Source organism: Carettochelys insculpta, chromosome 7 (assembly GCF_033958435.1).
Source record: "Carettochelys insculpta isolate YL-2023 chromosome 7, ASM3395843v1, whole genome shotgun sequence".
NCBI classification, from domain to species: Eukaryota; Metazoa; Chordata; order Testudines; family Carettochelyidae; genus Carettochelys; species Carettochelys insculpta.
The window spans coordinates 16,623,870-16,639,980 of NC_134143.1; the positions used below are offsets into that span (position 1 = coordinate 16,623,870).

General features: G+C 43.2%; 1 protein-coding gene across 7 annotated transcripts in view; it reads left to right on the plus strand.

Moving 5' to 3' along the window:
* The first annotated feature begins 7,695 nt into the window (after window positions 1-7,695).
* BMS1 (BMS1 ribosome biogenesis factor) overlaps window positions 7,696-16,111 on the plus strand; it is a 35,643-nt gene continuing 27,227 nt past the window's right edge. Inside the window, exons 1-8 of one of the 7 annotated variants that reach the window (XM_074999422.1) lie at window positions 7,696-7,778; window positions 8,479-8,601; window positions 9,651-9,707; window positions 9,799-10,019; window positions 10,382-10,572; window positions 12,143-12,222; window positions 15,048-15,236; window positions 15,899-16,041. In XM_074999422.1, coding sequence (XP_074855523.1) covers window positions 9,844-10,019; window positions 10,382-10,572; window positions 12,143-12,222; window positions 15,048-15,236; window positions 15,899-16,041 — 779 coding nt within the window. In that variant the 5' untranslated portion in view covers window positions 7,696-7,778; window positions 8,479-8,601; window positions 9,651-9,707; window positions 9,799-9,843. Of the gene's footprint in view, window positions 7,779-8,478; window positions 8,602-9,650; window positions 9,708-9,798; window positions 10,020-10,381; window positions 10,573-12,142; window positions 12,223-15,047; window positions 15,237-15,898; window positions 16,042-16,111 lie in introns of those variants that run through there. The other 6 variants (XM_074999420.1, XM_074999418.1, XM_074999419.1 and 3 more) reach the window with 6 other exon arrangements.

The following is a 16,111-nucleotide window of genomic DNA, read 5'->3' on the forward strand; positions in this document are numbered from 1 at the left end:
ATGTTCTATCGGGGCACTGTCAACAGGCTACTTGCCGTGATCTTGTATTTAGTATTATCCACCAAATAACTTTACTTGACCTGTAGACTGGTCACAGACAGATCACTGAGTATTTAGTTAGTCTCTGCTAGTCAAACTGTCAGTTAGCTTTGACTGGAGGTCTGGGATATGGGACAAGTTATAGGGGATTACATTTGTTACCTCCATGGGAAGAACATACCACACATCTGGTGTGACTCAAGTTCAAAAAATCACTTTCTATTCAGCATACTCCTAGTTCTGTCACTGAATGTTAACAGATGAGGCACTAACCCAGGGGGGAAATAGTGGCTTTTTATATAAATAAAAAAAAAAAAAAACCCACAAAAATACCAGTAGAAATTGCTGGGTTGCTTGAGGAGATTTTTCCTACTTTGTGTGTCTTGAATTCAAGTCCATTTTATTATCCCCATTTTTTTCAGAGGTATTTAATACAGGTGGGGTTGTGAACAAAATGTGTAATTCTTAAAGGGCAGTGTTCTATGCAAAATTCTATTTTAAATGAATTGCATGAATTCTGCCCTAAAGGGGTTTTCAAACACTATTTTTTTTTCTACCATAGTTCTCATCCCATAAGAGAGATGGAGTAGTGACACAGTCCACTTTATAGGGAAAATGGGACTTGCAGGAAATGCTCTATTTGAGCTGTACTCTGAATACTATACCATCAGGCTTGATTCTTTAGACACTGGGGCCCAGCTCCTCCAATGTGTTTTGGTGCCTAATGATTTTTAACATCAGTGGGTGCAAGGCACCAAAATACCTTTTAAGAAGCTACCTTCAGTTGCAAGTGCCTAGAAGCTACTGAATGGGCATCCCCTGGTGTTTGCATGAGGCTTGACTGAAGTCAAAGAACACACTGGGATTGCATGTGTGTGGGCCTCCCTCCATCTTAATGAAATGGCAGCAGAGGCCAGGATGTCTAACATAGCGCTTTCACAAATGGTATAAATGCTGATTGTATAATGTTTGAAAAGTGGCTGTGGATACTCTCTAAAAGTTGACTGTAAGCCTTAAGATGTGACTCTTAATTAATTGTTCCTTTTATAAACTGATACAACCTGAGTATCTCTTTTTGAATGATTGTAGCTACAGTGAGGTGACTTGCATATGGATTGAGACTTAACACATCCAGGGAGGTAGTCCTGGCTTCTACAATGATTCCATCTGCAGCCTTGGACAAATCACTTAACCTCCTTTCTGCTATCAACTGTATTTTAATTAAAATAATATTTAAGTACCTCAAGGGGTTTTAAAAAGAATAGGATAATGTCTATAAAGTGCTTTGCACACACCAGGCACCATGTGAGTGCTAAGTGTTATATTTATTATCAAATGAGTTGTATAATGTGTTTTTTAAATGATCTATGTGCCTCAGTAAACTGTTTCTAAAATATATTCAGTAATGTTTGTTCTGTCTCTTAATCTTGTGTGTGCATGAAGTGTGAGTTATTGGAACCAGCACTATTGAAAGGGGCTTTAAAACATTTTCCATCATCACTCTATTGCAGTCCCACAAAGTTTTTAGAACATGCTGGAGACACCTTTCCCAAAGATCAGCTGGAATCTAAAAGCTTTTATTCCCTGATGTATTTAAGTAGCACGGTGTGGCATAAAGTAGCATCTGGCTGTGTAGGTGGAAAAGAATCTTAAACTGGACAACTGACTAGATTCAGAGCTACTCTTGCTGTTCAGTAAGCGGTGGCTGTATTACCTCACCTGCTGTGAAGGACTGCATTAATGATCTCCCTTAGCTCTGGAGCTGAGCCCTCAAATTCCAGTCATCTGTGGAGTCAATAGGACAGCATATCACTGTGGTGTTTTCTCTGTTGGCTCCCCAAACCTGCTTCTGCTTCCTCTGGTACTGCAGAGCTTCAGTGGTTTTACAATACTTGGAACCTCTGACTTATTGTGTCCCTGGTTGAGAAACACTGCTCTACATGTACCCTTGGGCACATCAACTCATCTAGATTAGTTGCCTAGTTTTACAACAGGCTACATAAAAATACTAGTAAAGTCACTAAAATCTAAAAGGTCACTTACTTGTTTCTATTGCTTCATATGCCTTATGCTGAAATGTAAGTACAGTATTTCTGTTCCAATTTATTTGATAAGGTGGTAGAAAGTTAGCAAGATTTCAGTTAATTGTCTTTTGTGATGCTTTTGTAAGAAAGTTTTAAGTGGGGTAACTTGGTGACTCCTGAAAAGAGTACTGTAACCTGGACAGGTTGACTAGCACATGTTTCAAGACCTCAGATTACCTTAGGACCATGTTTACCAACTGGTGGGATGGGTGCCCTTTGCAACACATGAGAGCAGTGTGGGGAAACTTTTATAATTTTGTTTCTTTGATAAAGGGGCACTTTTTAAGAGGTGGGGGGGTAGGATGTCGAGGAAACATTGTTCTAGAGAAGCAGGTGGTCTTTGCTCATTTTTTAAAACAAAAGAAACCCAAAACCACGGGTGATCTCTACCATGACTTTCAGAAGTTCTAAGCACCCAACTCCAGCTGAGATCAAGAGGAGCTGGCCCTGGCTTTATTTTTACAAGTGGTTCTTGGGATGGGTGGGTAGAGGAAAGAAAAGTATTTGTCTTAAACACACTTCTCTGTAACTATGTGAATGACATGATTTAAATCTTCAGCTGCAGGAATTTTCTAAAGAAAAGATGCTCAATTAAACAAATGTCAAAGAGAGAGCACACTTTTGTGAAGTGTCCTGCTGGACAAAGTTATAAGTATGTTCTACCTGAACCTAGAAAAAATGCAGAGACTATGGATCAGGTATAACTTTTATTATTCCAGTTAGAAGTAGGGAGAGAGGCACCACAGGGCTACAACACTGTGCTGCAAATAGAGTGAATGGGACCAGGTTTGTGCCCTTCTTGTTAGGGGGAGAAGTGGAGCTAGTATTACTGAATCTGATGGTCTATAATAACTTTAGCAACAACTGACTGACTACTGCAGTGGGACTGGGTCCATGTGGGTTGTTGGACAGAGGACAGGCTCCATTCCTTAGAGCTGAATTAATAGACTTGAAGGAAAACAACATTCACTACTCTTTTTTGAGTGAGAAGTAGCGCATTTTATTGCACAGAGTACTTCCCAAACACACCAACTTTGCTCCACCTCCTAGCTTGATCTGAGCTCCATATGGTTTCAGAGAATTTTGATTTAATAAAGACTTCAGGTGTGGATCCTTGCAGCCTCTACTCCTGTTTGCTATGGCCAAGGAAGCACTATTATGGAAAAGTGGAATGCAGTCTTGCTCCCCATGCACTGAAAGTGGTGTGCTGCAGGGGCGCTTGCTGTATCTCAGCAAACAGAGTTTTGAGGAATGGATGGCAGTAACAAAGACTTTAGCCTAGTTTACCTTAGCAAATTCTCAATAGCAATGCTCAGGGATGTGGGGGAAAAAATTACATGCCTGAACATGTAGTTAAGCTAGACCAGCCTCTGCTGTAGACAGCTGTAGGCTAACAAGAGAATTCTTCCATTGACCCACTACTGTTTCAGAGGAGTTTGGATTGTCTATGTCAGCAGGAGCTGCCCCTCCTGTGTGTGTAGATTGTGGCCATGGCTGATGGTATCTTCAATTAGGCAAATCCAAAAGCCACTGTTTGCCAAGAAAGCAATTGCACAAGTGATGTGGGCTCCTACAGTCTCAAATGGTGCTGTGGCTTGGAAGGCTGAACTTTTTCCTTCAGGTGTGTTTTCACCATGGCACTACAATACATTGGCTCCATGTTGGTTCCAGAAGTCCTTCTATTGACAGACATTGGTCAGGCCTCTAAAGATGAATGGCAGCTCCACTTTGGAAAGACTTCAGCTAAAATCTACATTACCGACTGCCTAGAGAGCTCACTTTGCGTGGCAAATTACTAGGATAACAAGAAGTGATCCTGTGGCACCTTATAGACTAACAGATAGTTTGGAGCATAAGCTTTTGTGGGTGAAGATCCGCCTTTGTCAGTGGGTCTTCACCCATGAAAGCTTATGCTCCAAAATATCTGTTAGTCTATAAGGTGCCCCAGGACTACTTGTTGTTCTCAAAGACAGACTCACCCAGCTACCTCTCTGATATCAATTATTAGGATGAGATTCTCAAAGGCATAGGTGGGTAACATAGTGTCTGCAGGGTGGATATGGCCTTCCCTGCATTTCTATGCAGCCCAAGTCAGCTGACCATGCCAGCAATATGTGTTCAGCTACCCCTTCCTCCATCCCGCAGCTAAGCTGCTCTCAGGACACCCATTAATTGTGGGAACGGAAATGAGGGTGAAATCAGGGTGTCTTCCTCCCCTGGAGCCCATCTGTGCAGAGCAGGGGTCTGGGAGAGAAGAACACAGTGGCTCCAGTCTGAAGTATAGTGAATGTCTGTGATATATGCCCTGATTGAGACCATGCACTGTTTAAGACTATGTCTATGCTAGACATAGAAGTTGACCACTGATACACAATTCTAGCTATGCCAATTGTGTAGCTAAAATCTATTTATCCACAGTTGACTTCCATATCTGTCCACATGGTGGAAGATTGACAGGAGTGTTTCTGCTGTCAACTTCCTTATTGATTGCCTCTCACATGGAGTACAGGGGTCAGCATCGACCCCTGGGAAAGACATTTTGGACATGCATGAAATGATGCCCTGGGAGATTGATCATCAGCAGGCCAATCTTCTGGTGTAGTGTGGCTCTAGCCTTAGATTTCTCCAGCAGTCATCTCTCTCTCTCTCACACACACTCCTGTTCCCCACACAGTACACCTCAACTCTGAAAAGCAGGGGCACATGACAAAGCCGGAGAGCTTTTCCTCTCTCAAAGAGACAGTATGTGGCATCCCTCAGAAAATCAGCCAGCACACCCACACAATCCCCCAGTCTCTGTGCCGCACACCCACACAATCTGGGTCACAAAGTCTTTGTCTCACTCTCATGCAGGGGCTTTCTTTCGCTAGACCCCAGCCCTGCCCCTTCCACTTGAGGTCCTGTCCCTTCTAGAGGCCCAGCCCCTAACAAGTTACCAAAATTCATGGAGTGCACACCCCCATAAAACTTACTGCCACCCCTTTGCAGAAAGATTTTCTTTTTTCTCCAAGGGGGAGAAGTTGAAATCTCCTCTCCTTGTGGGGTCTGAGAGGATGAAAAGCACAAAGTTACCAGCTGAAGATGACCAGTAACTGACTAAGAAGTTAGTAAAGAGGAATCTATGCAGCGCTGGACCTTCTCAATGTGCAGAATCCCTGCTCTGTTCAGGAACATGTAGATGGGTGGAAAGGAAGAGAAGTGCTGCATGTGGCATTTGCTCTTGTGCTACCAAAGAGCATAGGCAAACACTGTGTCTGTGCTACAGTACAACATGCCCATCTCCTTTCAGGTCTCTTGTGGGAACTGGTAATTTATCTGTGACCTTCCAGCTGTCTCTACCCTTTGGGCAGATGCAGAGCTTGAAGAACTGCTCTGCGGGCAATATGAGATATACACTAGCGCTCTCTCTCTTGAAGAAGCACCCACAGTTTCTTTTGTGATTGCTGCAGTAGTATGGGGCTGCAGGGCTTGAGCTCTAGGTATATAGTGTGTATGGGGAATTGCTTTCTTCTCATTGATCAGTCCTGTACTTTAAATATGAAAGCAAAATCTGTCACAAGCATGCAGTATCTCCAGGCTAAGCTGAATGCATGTTTTTCCACACACAGAGCTTTGAATAGCAAAAATCCATGGCACACGGCAGTGCTCTGTCCAAATGAGCTGATAATCTGGTGTGAATTATTTGTCCTCTCCCTTTACCCCTACTGCCTTTATCTTAAACTGCCCTGTCTAGCATGAGTTTCACAATAATGAAATCTGCCCAGACTTGTTAAATACCAACTCTCTCCTTTATACTGCTATTTTAAAGGCCTTCCAGTCTCTTTTTAGATGAGTTTATTAAAGTACATTTACTGCTTGCATATAGTAATGTTCATAATGTTCAAGAATGATTAAAAAAAGAAGAGGGAATTAGGTAGATTTTTTTCTATTTATTTCTAGATGCACAGAAGATTCCTGAGGGGTTTGCTCCTGCAGTCACAAATATCTACAGGACTTAGGTGTAAGTGGTCAGTTTCCAATTTTTTATTACATTTGTACTATACTGGTATCTAGTAATCCTGACCAAGATTTGGATCCCAGTATGCTAGGTACTGTTTGTGAAGAGATTAGAGACAAAGCCTTGATCCTGCAAACAAACATGGATTTAGCTTTATTCCCATTGATTTCACTGGGATTACCCCAGATTTGTGTAAATTAAGGATGCACACAAATGTCTGCAGGACTGGGCCTAAACAGAGGAGACAGACAAAAGATGGGAAGGGAATTAATGGACAGATCAGGTGAATAGTAGCATTTGTAAGTAATCTATACTAGTGCTCCATGTAATGGGAGAGAAATAGGACTTTGCACTTTTTCTTGTTGTAATAGAAAATGTGGCACTTCCAAGTGTATTAAAATGGTTTATAATTGGCCTACATGGGAACTACGTCATACTTTTTCTGAGTCGTCCCTGTTAGTGCTGCAGAGTCCATACATAAAAAAAGCTCGCTTCAATGGTGCTTCAAATATCATTAGCAATATTGCCAGCTAAACTCCTTGCGCAACTTTCACTGAAGCCCACCCTGCCTCATACCAAATAGACAGACGACAAGAGTCCTGCACCACCTTAGACTCACACATTGATTAGGTAAAGAGCATTTGTGCTTAAGAGCCACTTCCTCAACTATTGCGCCTCTTTGTAAATCCCATCTTTAGGAGAGGGCATGCAAGGAGACCCCCTTCTTCAGACAGCTTTATCACCACATCCATGGCTGAGCTGGCAGGGCTTGCAGCTAGGAAAATCTTTTGACTGGTAAATGGCTGTAGATTTACTGAGGAGCAGGTTACGAAACGCCAGGTCAGTGTCACTTGGGCACTTTCCTGACGGCTTTTCACCTTTCCAAGGCGCTGAGACAGTAACAACCAGCCCCTCGGGCAACCCGCCAACCCAATGTACGTGCAAACACGTATTGCTGACGGCTCCCCTCGCGCCGTCAATGGCCCTGATGCGCGGGGCGGGCGCGTGCCCACGACACGACGCGGCAGCAGGGCCGTGACGCCGGCCAGGCGCGCCACGCGCCCCTCGAACGAGGCCGCGGCCGGGTCGCGAGCCGGGCTCGCCCGGGGCTGCGGGGAGAAGAGCCCCGCCCGCGCCACGCCCCAGCTCGCCGCGCTCCCTGCGCCGCCCCTGCTCCAGGGCGTCGCTGACAGAGCCCCGGGCGGTGGGCGAGTGGGGGGGCTACTGGACTCGGCCCGGCCTGGGGGGACCGCACCCCAACTCCGACTCCTCCCTCCGCCCCTCCCAGTGGTAACGAGCGGGAGGGGGCAGCGTCGCCTCGGGTGTCTCCCGGCGCGCTGTGCCTGGCTGGTGTCACGTCCATAACCGTCCCCCCGGCCCGCGTGTGGCACAGTCTGAACCGGCCCTCCCTCCGTTTCGTCCCGCGCGTGTCAGTGCCGCAACCGTTCCCTGCTATGGGGTGTGTCACAGAACCGCCCTCGGGCTCCCCCGTGTGTCTCATCCACCCTCCTGCCGCTGCCTGGAGTGTGTCCCAGCCGTAACCCGCGTGTGTCACAGTCATAACCAGGCCGCTGTTTCTGGACGGGAGCAATTGAGTGCGACGCACTTCCGGTCGCTGCGCCCATGCGGGGCTGGAGGCGCTGGTGCGGTGGGGATAGGTGGGACTGGGGTCTGCGGTCGCTGAGCTGCTTCGTGCTGGGCGGGGGGTAGTTGGAGGGGGGACGACCCCTTCCCCCGAGGGTGGGGCAGCCGCGCTGTGTTCGAGGCCGACTCGTGCTCCCGGGGGTCCCAGCGAGGGGAGGCGGCGAATTTGGGGTGAAACTGCCCTCCCCTGCCCCCGCCCGGTGCGCGAAGAAGCCTGTCTCCAGTCGGGCTGGGCGGGCCGCTGGGGAGGGTCAGGGGAGCTCTCGGCCGCGTGTCGATGGCTCCAGGGCGCTGAGAGCACAGCCCCGGTGCGGAGGCTAAGGCGTCCGCTCCTTCGTTGTTAGCCCTGGCTAGCCGCTCCCCCCCCCCCCCCCCCACCTGCTGTGCCAGGATCCCGCTGCAGATGCTGCGTGAACGTGTCCAGCCCCCTGATTTAATTCTGCATGGGGCTTCCCCGTGGTAGCCCACTTCTGCAATGAGCTCAGCGAACCTCGGTGCCCATGTGGTGCCTTGTGAGGCCTGGCTGGAGAGTTTGCAGGGTCTGGGCATTGGGTGTTATAGTCACTTAGTATGGGGCTTAAGGCAATCGCCTTGCTCTCTTTGCCCTAAGGCCGGGGCTGGGCCTTGTCATCGAGGGCTCCCATTGATAGCCGCTGTGGCTGTTTACCTACATTTAAGGCAGTCCAGTGATTGCAAACTTTCTATTTTATCTAGGGAGTTGAAGCTGTTAAAAGAACTATCTGTTCCTGATACACTTTGGAATCCATGCTGACTATAGGGCACTGATGATCTTGTGGCTAAAACACAGAGTAGGAATCAGAATATGTAATGAAATATGTAATTTTTTTTAAACATATATATTTTTGTGGTAGCTAAAGACTGTCCTTAATAGGCAAGTCTTCTTGCTTTATGTATATGTGTTTTGATTATTTGCTTTTTGTTTCTCAGTCATCTTAGTTGTTTGGTAGAATGCTGTTTCTCGGGGAAGACTTATTAACAAGGCAGGGCTTGCATTTAGTCCTGAATACAGCCTTGGATAGGGTCAGCTTAATGAAAGGTTCTGTAACTGAGCTTTTCCAGCTGAAAATACTTTATCCCTTGAACTGCATTTGGAAGATCTGAAATGTTTATCCAACATCACTTAGTCCAAGAACTAAGCCTGTTTCTCATACCAAATTATGCCAGCCATTGCCTGATGCCTTGGGTCTTCCCACTTCCTGGCTGGTCTCCCATTCATTGATTTCTACCTTCAGTTATTGTATGACTCTCCCTCTTCTTCCATAGAACTACTCAAATAATCCTTTCCCAATTAGGGATGAAAAATCCCATTTCGTTCACTGTATTGGTTAAACAATTAAATGGGGGGAGAAGTGGAGGGGAAGGGGTCAGGAAGCTGCTCCAGTCCAGCAGGATGCGCCTGCTGAGCTGGAGAGCCCTGGCCCATGGCACAGCAGGGACCTCTGCAGATGGGGTTTGCTTCTGCTGGGCCTTACAGAGGTTGCTCCAGATGTGCTGGAAGGCTTGGAGCAACCCTTGCCTGCAGTGGGTAGAGGGCTGCTCCAACCCCCACTGGTTAACCATAACTGGTAAGCCTCATCTGTATAGAGTAAGGCTTACCAGTTAGATATTACTTTTCCTAGTCCCAATTAAATTCATGAATTGCAACTGACTCTTAAATAAAGCTACTGTCACAGTCTGTGTAGTGATAAACAAATGCTGGGCAATCCCACAGTCCCCCGGTGCTTAGATCTTTGTGAAGCAGATAAGCCTCTCATGATCAAGGCCTTCCTGTTGGATGGCAAGGAAGGCAGTTTTCACAATTACCAACACAATATTCAAGTGGAAATGCCACCAGTTAGAACTGTCCTGATTTTCATTTTTCTCAGATAAGCATGATCCTCCAGGAGGAAAATTCCACCTATTCTGTTTAAGGTGGAAAACAGGTATTTAAATAATGCTCATTCTTTTTTTGGCATATGTTTTGCAATAAGTGTTTCTCCCTATAACTGCTATGTTCTGTGTCCTTGGCAAAAGCAATCCACTTGACAGTGGTGACAGGTGATCCCTAAAAAAAAGAAGATGGAAGAAAAGGACAGGAAGAAGCATCATAAGAAGCACAGTGGGCCAAAGGCTGACAAAAAAAGGAAACGTCATCTGAATGATCTAGGACTTGGAGAGGATGAGGATGCTCGGAAGAGAAACCCAAAGGCCTTTGCGGTCCAGTCTGCTGTGCGGATGGCCAGAACCTTTCACAGGTATGGAACCTTTGGGCTTGTGGGTTTGTTTTTGTTATTTTTTTTGGTGGTGGTTTCCCCAAGTAAACTCATTTTAGGTGCTGATAGAACTGTGTTTTGTGCAGTATACTTTGACGTGCTCATACAGCTAACCATATAAACACATACTTTTTCATTGTTCTAAATGGGTCCATTATGCTGCACTGGCTGTGGAAGTCTGCATTATGGGAAAATTTGGTTAGCTCCTTAATTGATGGGTGTTGTGCATTTCTAGGTGGATAACTGAATCCTTAATGATTACAACCCAAATGAATGAGTCTCTGAAATAACTCTTGCTTTTTGGTAATTATTAAATGTTTTTCATTAATTTTTATCATAAATAGGACTCAAGATTTGAAGACGAAAAAACATCACATTCCTGTGGTTGACCGAACTCCTTTAGAGCCTCCTCCTGTGGTAGTGGTGGTGGTTGGCCCCCCAAAAGTTGGGAAGAGCACTTTAATAAAATGTCTAATTAGGAACTTCACGAGGCAAAAACTGATTGAAATACGAGGTCCCATAACAATCGTGTCAGGTGAGAGCAAAAAAATATAAAAAACAAAATGTTGTTTGATACACGTGTTGGATTTGGATAAACAGTGTGAAACAGAGGGGTGACTTGGCTGACTCCCATATTAATGGTGTTACAAGCAAGCAGCATATGTCGATAAAATAGTCTAAGGAAGCTGTCAGTTTGAAACAATCTTTAATTATATGTCCATATACTCATTTTTCTGTTTCATGTAGTACACAGGCTGGATGATGCATAATCAGCTAATCAGTATTTTGTGCAGTATATGGTCCTAGGCTTTATTTACTTCATAACTATTCAAACCCTGCTCTGAAGAAAGAACCATTAATTTTTCCATGGACTTTTCCATAGCACTCATCACTATAGTTTCTGAAAGCTTCACAAATATCAATTAAATCTTTTTACAACAGCCTTAGAGGTTAGGGGAAAAGGAGTTATCACCTGAGGTACAGAAATGAAGGTCTAAAGTGTTTGATTTTTGATTGCTGAATTTGAAATTTGGGTAGTTTAGTTTTTAAGTACTTTGGGCTTTGATCATATAAAATACTAAAGTTAAGCCTATTGCCTTTAGTGTGGGTTTGTTTATTTTTCCGATCCACCTTCTGCTGCCTGAAAAATAGGTCCCCCTGGAAAACTGTCTTCACTACTCAGTCCTGCTGCATCCCTAGAACAAGGATGGTGTGTGCACCAAGTGAGACAGGAAGCCTGTGGGTGGGAGGGGAAATAGTATATGATTATGCAACAGACTATTACGATTGAGCCTTTCAACCTCATCTGAGCCAGATGACAAGTGTCACCCTCGGTCCTGGTCATATTTAATTTTCATGAATGTTTGAACTGAGTTATAGAATATTCTGGGCAAGTGTGTCTCACCTCTCCCAATGATGCTGTTTCACCTTTTTTTTTTTTTTTTTTTAAATATATAATTATTCATTAGAACAGGGACTAGAACTTGAATCTCCTCAATCCCAACTGAATGCTTTAGTCACCAGGGCAGAGAGACATGCTCACTCTTTTCCTGGCCCCGTGATTGTCATTATGAGTTACATTTCTGAATGACCTTGAATAAGCATGTGAAATTGCAGCTCAAGTGGTTAAAATTTGGCAAAATTACAAGCAACTGAAAAACAAGATCTTATAAAATGGGGAGTATCTGCCAACCAGAAGAATCAGGGTGCTTCCAGCACCACCTAGAATTTGGAGTTGAAGTTTAAACTCAAAAGAAAGTGTTGACTCATCCAGTTCCATACCTCTCTGTCCTGTGAGATCAATTTATAATCCTGGAACAGTCATTTACACCTAGGCAACAGGACCATAAAATTCTGTGACTCAGTATGTACTTACGTTTGGTATTTTTTATAGGGGAAAATAGGGAACTAAATAATCTATCAAAGGTAGTGTTGCTTAATTTGATCCCTAATAAAAAATATCTCTGAGTAACATTTCAGCAGCTTAGCATGGCTAACTAGGGAAGTCAGCTGTCCACACAGTGTTGTACCAGAAGTGACTAAGTGACTGAGACCACTGACATTACGAAAAAATGGTTGGATTCACTTTTACATTTTCTTCACAGGCAAAAGGCGCAGGCTAACCATTATTGAATGTGGATGTGACATTAATACAATGATTGATCTGGCTAAAGTAGCAGATTTGGTAAGTCAGAGTTTTGTACAAAACACAGATACTGTTAGTGGAAGTAATACCCTTCTAAGATCATACCTGCAGATTAGTGGCCTGATCCTTTCTCCCATTGCAGTCACTTGTAAACCTCCTTTTGACTTCAGTGGGCGCAGGATGATTCCCTGAAAGGTCTAATTTTTGGGTGCAGCTATTGGGATTTCACCAGATGTACCAAGAGGAAAACTGCCTTTGAACTTCTGTGTGACCCTATGTAGCCCATACAACTTCTAGACCTTAATTAAAAAATCTGTTACAAACCAGAACGGAACCAAATTCCAGGTCAGCCTGTTTGACATGTGCAATGTTTTGTTAAAATAAAAGAATAGCACTAGTGGGTCAGGCCAATGGCCCATTTAGCTCCATGTCCTCTTTTCCAGCAGTTGCCAACGCCAGGTGCTTCAGAAGGAATGAATGAATCAAGTGATCCATCCCATTTCATCCACTCTGTTTCTGGTAAACAGAGGCTAAGGACAGTCATGATGTTGCAGCCTGCCTGTCCTGGCTAACAGCCATTGATGGACCTGTCTGCCATGAATTTACTTAGTTCTTTTCTAATCCTGTTCTAGTTTTGGCCTTCATAACATCTCCTGGTAAAGAGTTACTCAGACCTACTGCATTGTGTGAAGTTCTTTTTAATTTCTCCTTATATGGAAACTATTCCATGCTCCAGTAATATTTGTTGCCCCTCTCTTTACATTTTCCAATTCTACAAAAAATGTTTTGAGATCAGCCGGCCAGATCTGTATGCGTATTCAACATATGGGTATGTAGTGGATTAATGAGAGAGGGAATATGACATTTTATCTCATATATGCCTTTCTTAATGGTTCCTAGCATTTTGCTAGCTTTGTTGGAACCAAAAGTAACTCCATATTGAGCAGATGTTTTCAGAGAACTACCCACAATGACTCCAAGATCTCTTTCTTTAGTGGTACCATCTAATTTAGACTCCACTATTTTGTATATGTAGTTAAGATTGTTTTTCAACATGCATGACTTCGCATTTTTCAACACTGAATTTCATCTGTGTTTTGCTACCTCACTATTTACCTCTTTTTTTTTTTTTTTTAACATTTATGAATGTGTTGAATGGACCTTGTCCCAGTGCAGACCCGCAGGGGACACCACTATTTTTCTCTGCCTTCTGAAAACTGACCCATTTATTTCTGTCCTTGATAGCCTATCTTTTACTGATCCAGGAGGGGACCATCCTATCGTCTTAGCTGGCTTAAGAGTCTTTGGCGAGGCACCAGAAATCTTTCTGAAAGCCTAAGTGCACTGAATCCACTTGATCACCCTTGTTCTCATGTTTGACTCCCTCAGACAATTCTAACAGAAGGAAAAAAAATCTTCAATGATCAGACTCTTTACCAATGTGTAGATTGGAAACAGGCTATTTCTCATGGGTTCATCTGATGCATTCTAGCTCTTGATGAACCTTGAATATGAAGGTCTGAGTGCTGCACTCAGGTGTTTGCAGATCAGAAACTCAATTCTGTAATTTACCTTCACTTTTGGTTCCAACAAATCTGAGTATTACTGCTCTTCAGGACATAGTACACAACCAATTTGTCTACTCAGATTTTCTGCCTAAGGGTGGGGGTGTATAGAAAGTATATTTTCACTCATAGTTGATTGTGGGGTTATTTTCAGCTGATATTGGCCATCTGATTTTGATAGTCTTCTGCTGTACTCATGTTCCTTGAGACAAGGAGGTGCATTAAAAACATAAATGATAGGTATGATCTATGCCTGAAGTTATTCATGTGTGTTGTGGTTTGAAGCACTGTACAGATTTGAGTGTCGCAAGTTTAAGGTGACTTAATTATTGACGGAGCCATAAGTCCTTATTTCTTTAGCATCGTATAGTCTGCTTGTTGCTGAGGACCTAATTGGCTTTGTCTCAAGTAAATTTGACTACAGGAGACAATTATCCTGTGTCAGTGTTCTGCTCCATTATCATCATCTCAGTGACACGCAGCAGTAATTGCAACATATGAAGGAAGTTTGTTTATCTCATTTGTACCAAAGACCTGTTTATGATCTTAGATGTCCTAGTCCCTCAAGGCATTAAAGTAGTAGTGTCTTGAAGTAGCCTAATCTTTTGTTATGTTTGTCAGACACCCAAAACAATCAAGACCTTTATCTTTACTAATTTAATCAGACATTCCTGAAAATATTGATAAAAGCTCAATCTTGCATATTTAACAGTTTGTCAGTTAAGGGGGGGTCAGATTCCGATATTCTTACTCCTGTTTAGTATTAATTTTATTCCTTGGTGTCATTGTTGTTCAAGGAAGCAGAGGCTATTTTAATTAAATACATATGTCAGGATCTGTTCTTTTGTGTTCAGCAGTTGCTGGGCTTTTACATTTTTGCAGTGGGTGGGGAAGAAGGGAAGGAGGCTGTTGTGCTGGGCAGAGTGAGACTTTGGAATCTTTTGTCTGCTGGTGGGGTTTTTTTTTTTTTTGGTCCTATAATTTTTCTGGAAAGAGGGAAGCAAAATAAAGGAAAATTTATAAAAGCTTGGTAGGGGGGATTTGATTTCTTAATCTTTTTAACGTAAGACGGGCTTAAGATATAACTTGTAATTAAAAGGCCACAATTTGCTACTCAAGGAGGTTGTGTGAAACCTTTTGGGAGATTCTTTGGCTCCCTGAGATTAAAATGTTATCAAGGTGAACACAAACCAGATGAAGAAAAGGATGCTGTTTAAAAGCATGTCTATTAAATTAGTTTTAGATACTGCTGAGGTCATCTCAGTAGCACCAGAGTAAATTGCTTTCATTCACTTTCAGGTTCTGATGCTCATTGATGCCAGCTTTGGGTTTGAAATGGAAACCTTTGAATTCTTGAACATCTGCCAAGTTCATGGCTTTCCCAAAATCATGGGTGTCCTTACCCACCTGGATTCCTTCAAAAACAATAAACAATTAAAGAAGACCAAGAAAAGATTAAAACACAGATTTTGGACAGAAGTATATCAGGTATAACACCAAACAGTTATTTTTCATAAATTGTTTGAACAGCAGAAATTGATTGAGGGCTGGAAAAATAATACATCAATGCTCCGCATTTGCATGGTCTTTCAGTAACATTGTGAACAGCAAACTGTGCTAGTGTAGCATTTAGCAGTGAGGCTCAGATCATACAATTGTTCTTTTCTCTTGTAAATGGATTTCTGCATTTGATCTCTCCCACAACATGGTAGATGTGTGACAGCACCAGAGCCCAATAGTCATTCAGACAAATGGGTAGGGGATTGCAGGATCAAATCCTTAATTCATAAAAGCCAGTCAGATTGTGTTTGCAAAGTTTTATGTATTATCTAGCAATGCTAGTGTGTAACTCCTATATTTTTGTTGTGCATGCTGTTAACAAAGCAAAACAACCCTTATGGTTTCTGTGAAATGTACATCTGCCTTTTGACAGATTCAGAAGTAAATCTTTGTTGCAGGTGTTAGACTGGGTGCCAGATTGTTGAGGATAATACTTTGCTTTGATGGAGGGGAGATAATTAAGATATTAGCATAAGTCTATTGCAGGCAATTGTAACGTCTTACATATAGTCTCTTGCTTTAGTTTTAATGATAGGGATTAAACTGGGGTAAGTTTTGTTCAAGTTTTAATGTAAATTTGTTTAATTTAGGGTGCTAAGCTGTTTTATCTTTCTGGGATGGTACATGGAGAGTACCAGAAGCAGGAAATTCATAATCTGGGACGTTTTATCTCTGTTATGAAATTCCGTCCACTTACGTGGCAGACATCTCACCCCTATGTCCTAGCAGACAGGTATGTGGTTTTTCTTTTTTCCTCAATTCCCTTTGTCCTCTTCACTTCCATTCTCCTCTTTTGTTTATAA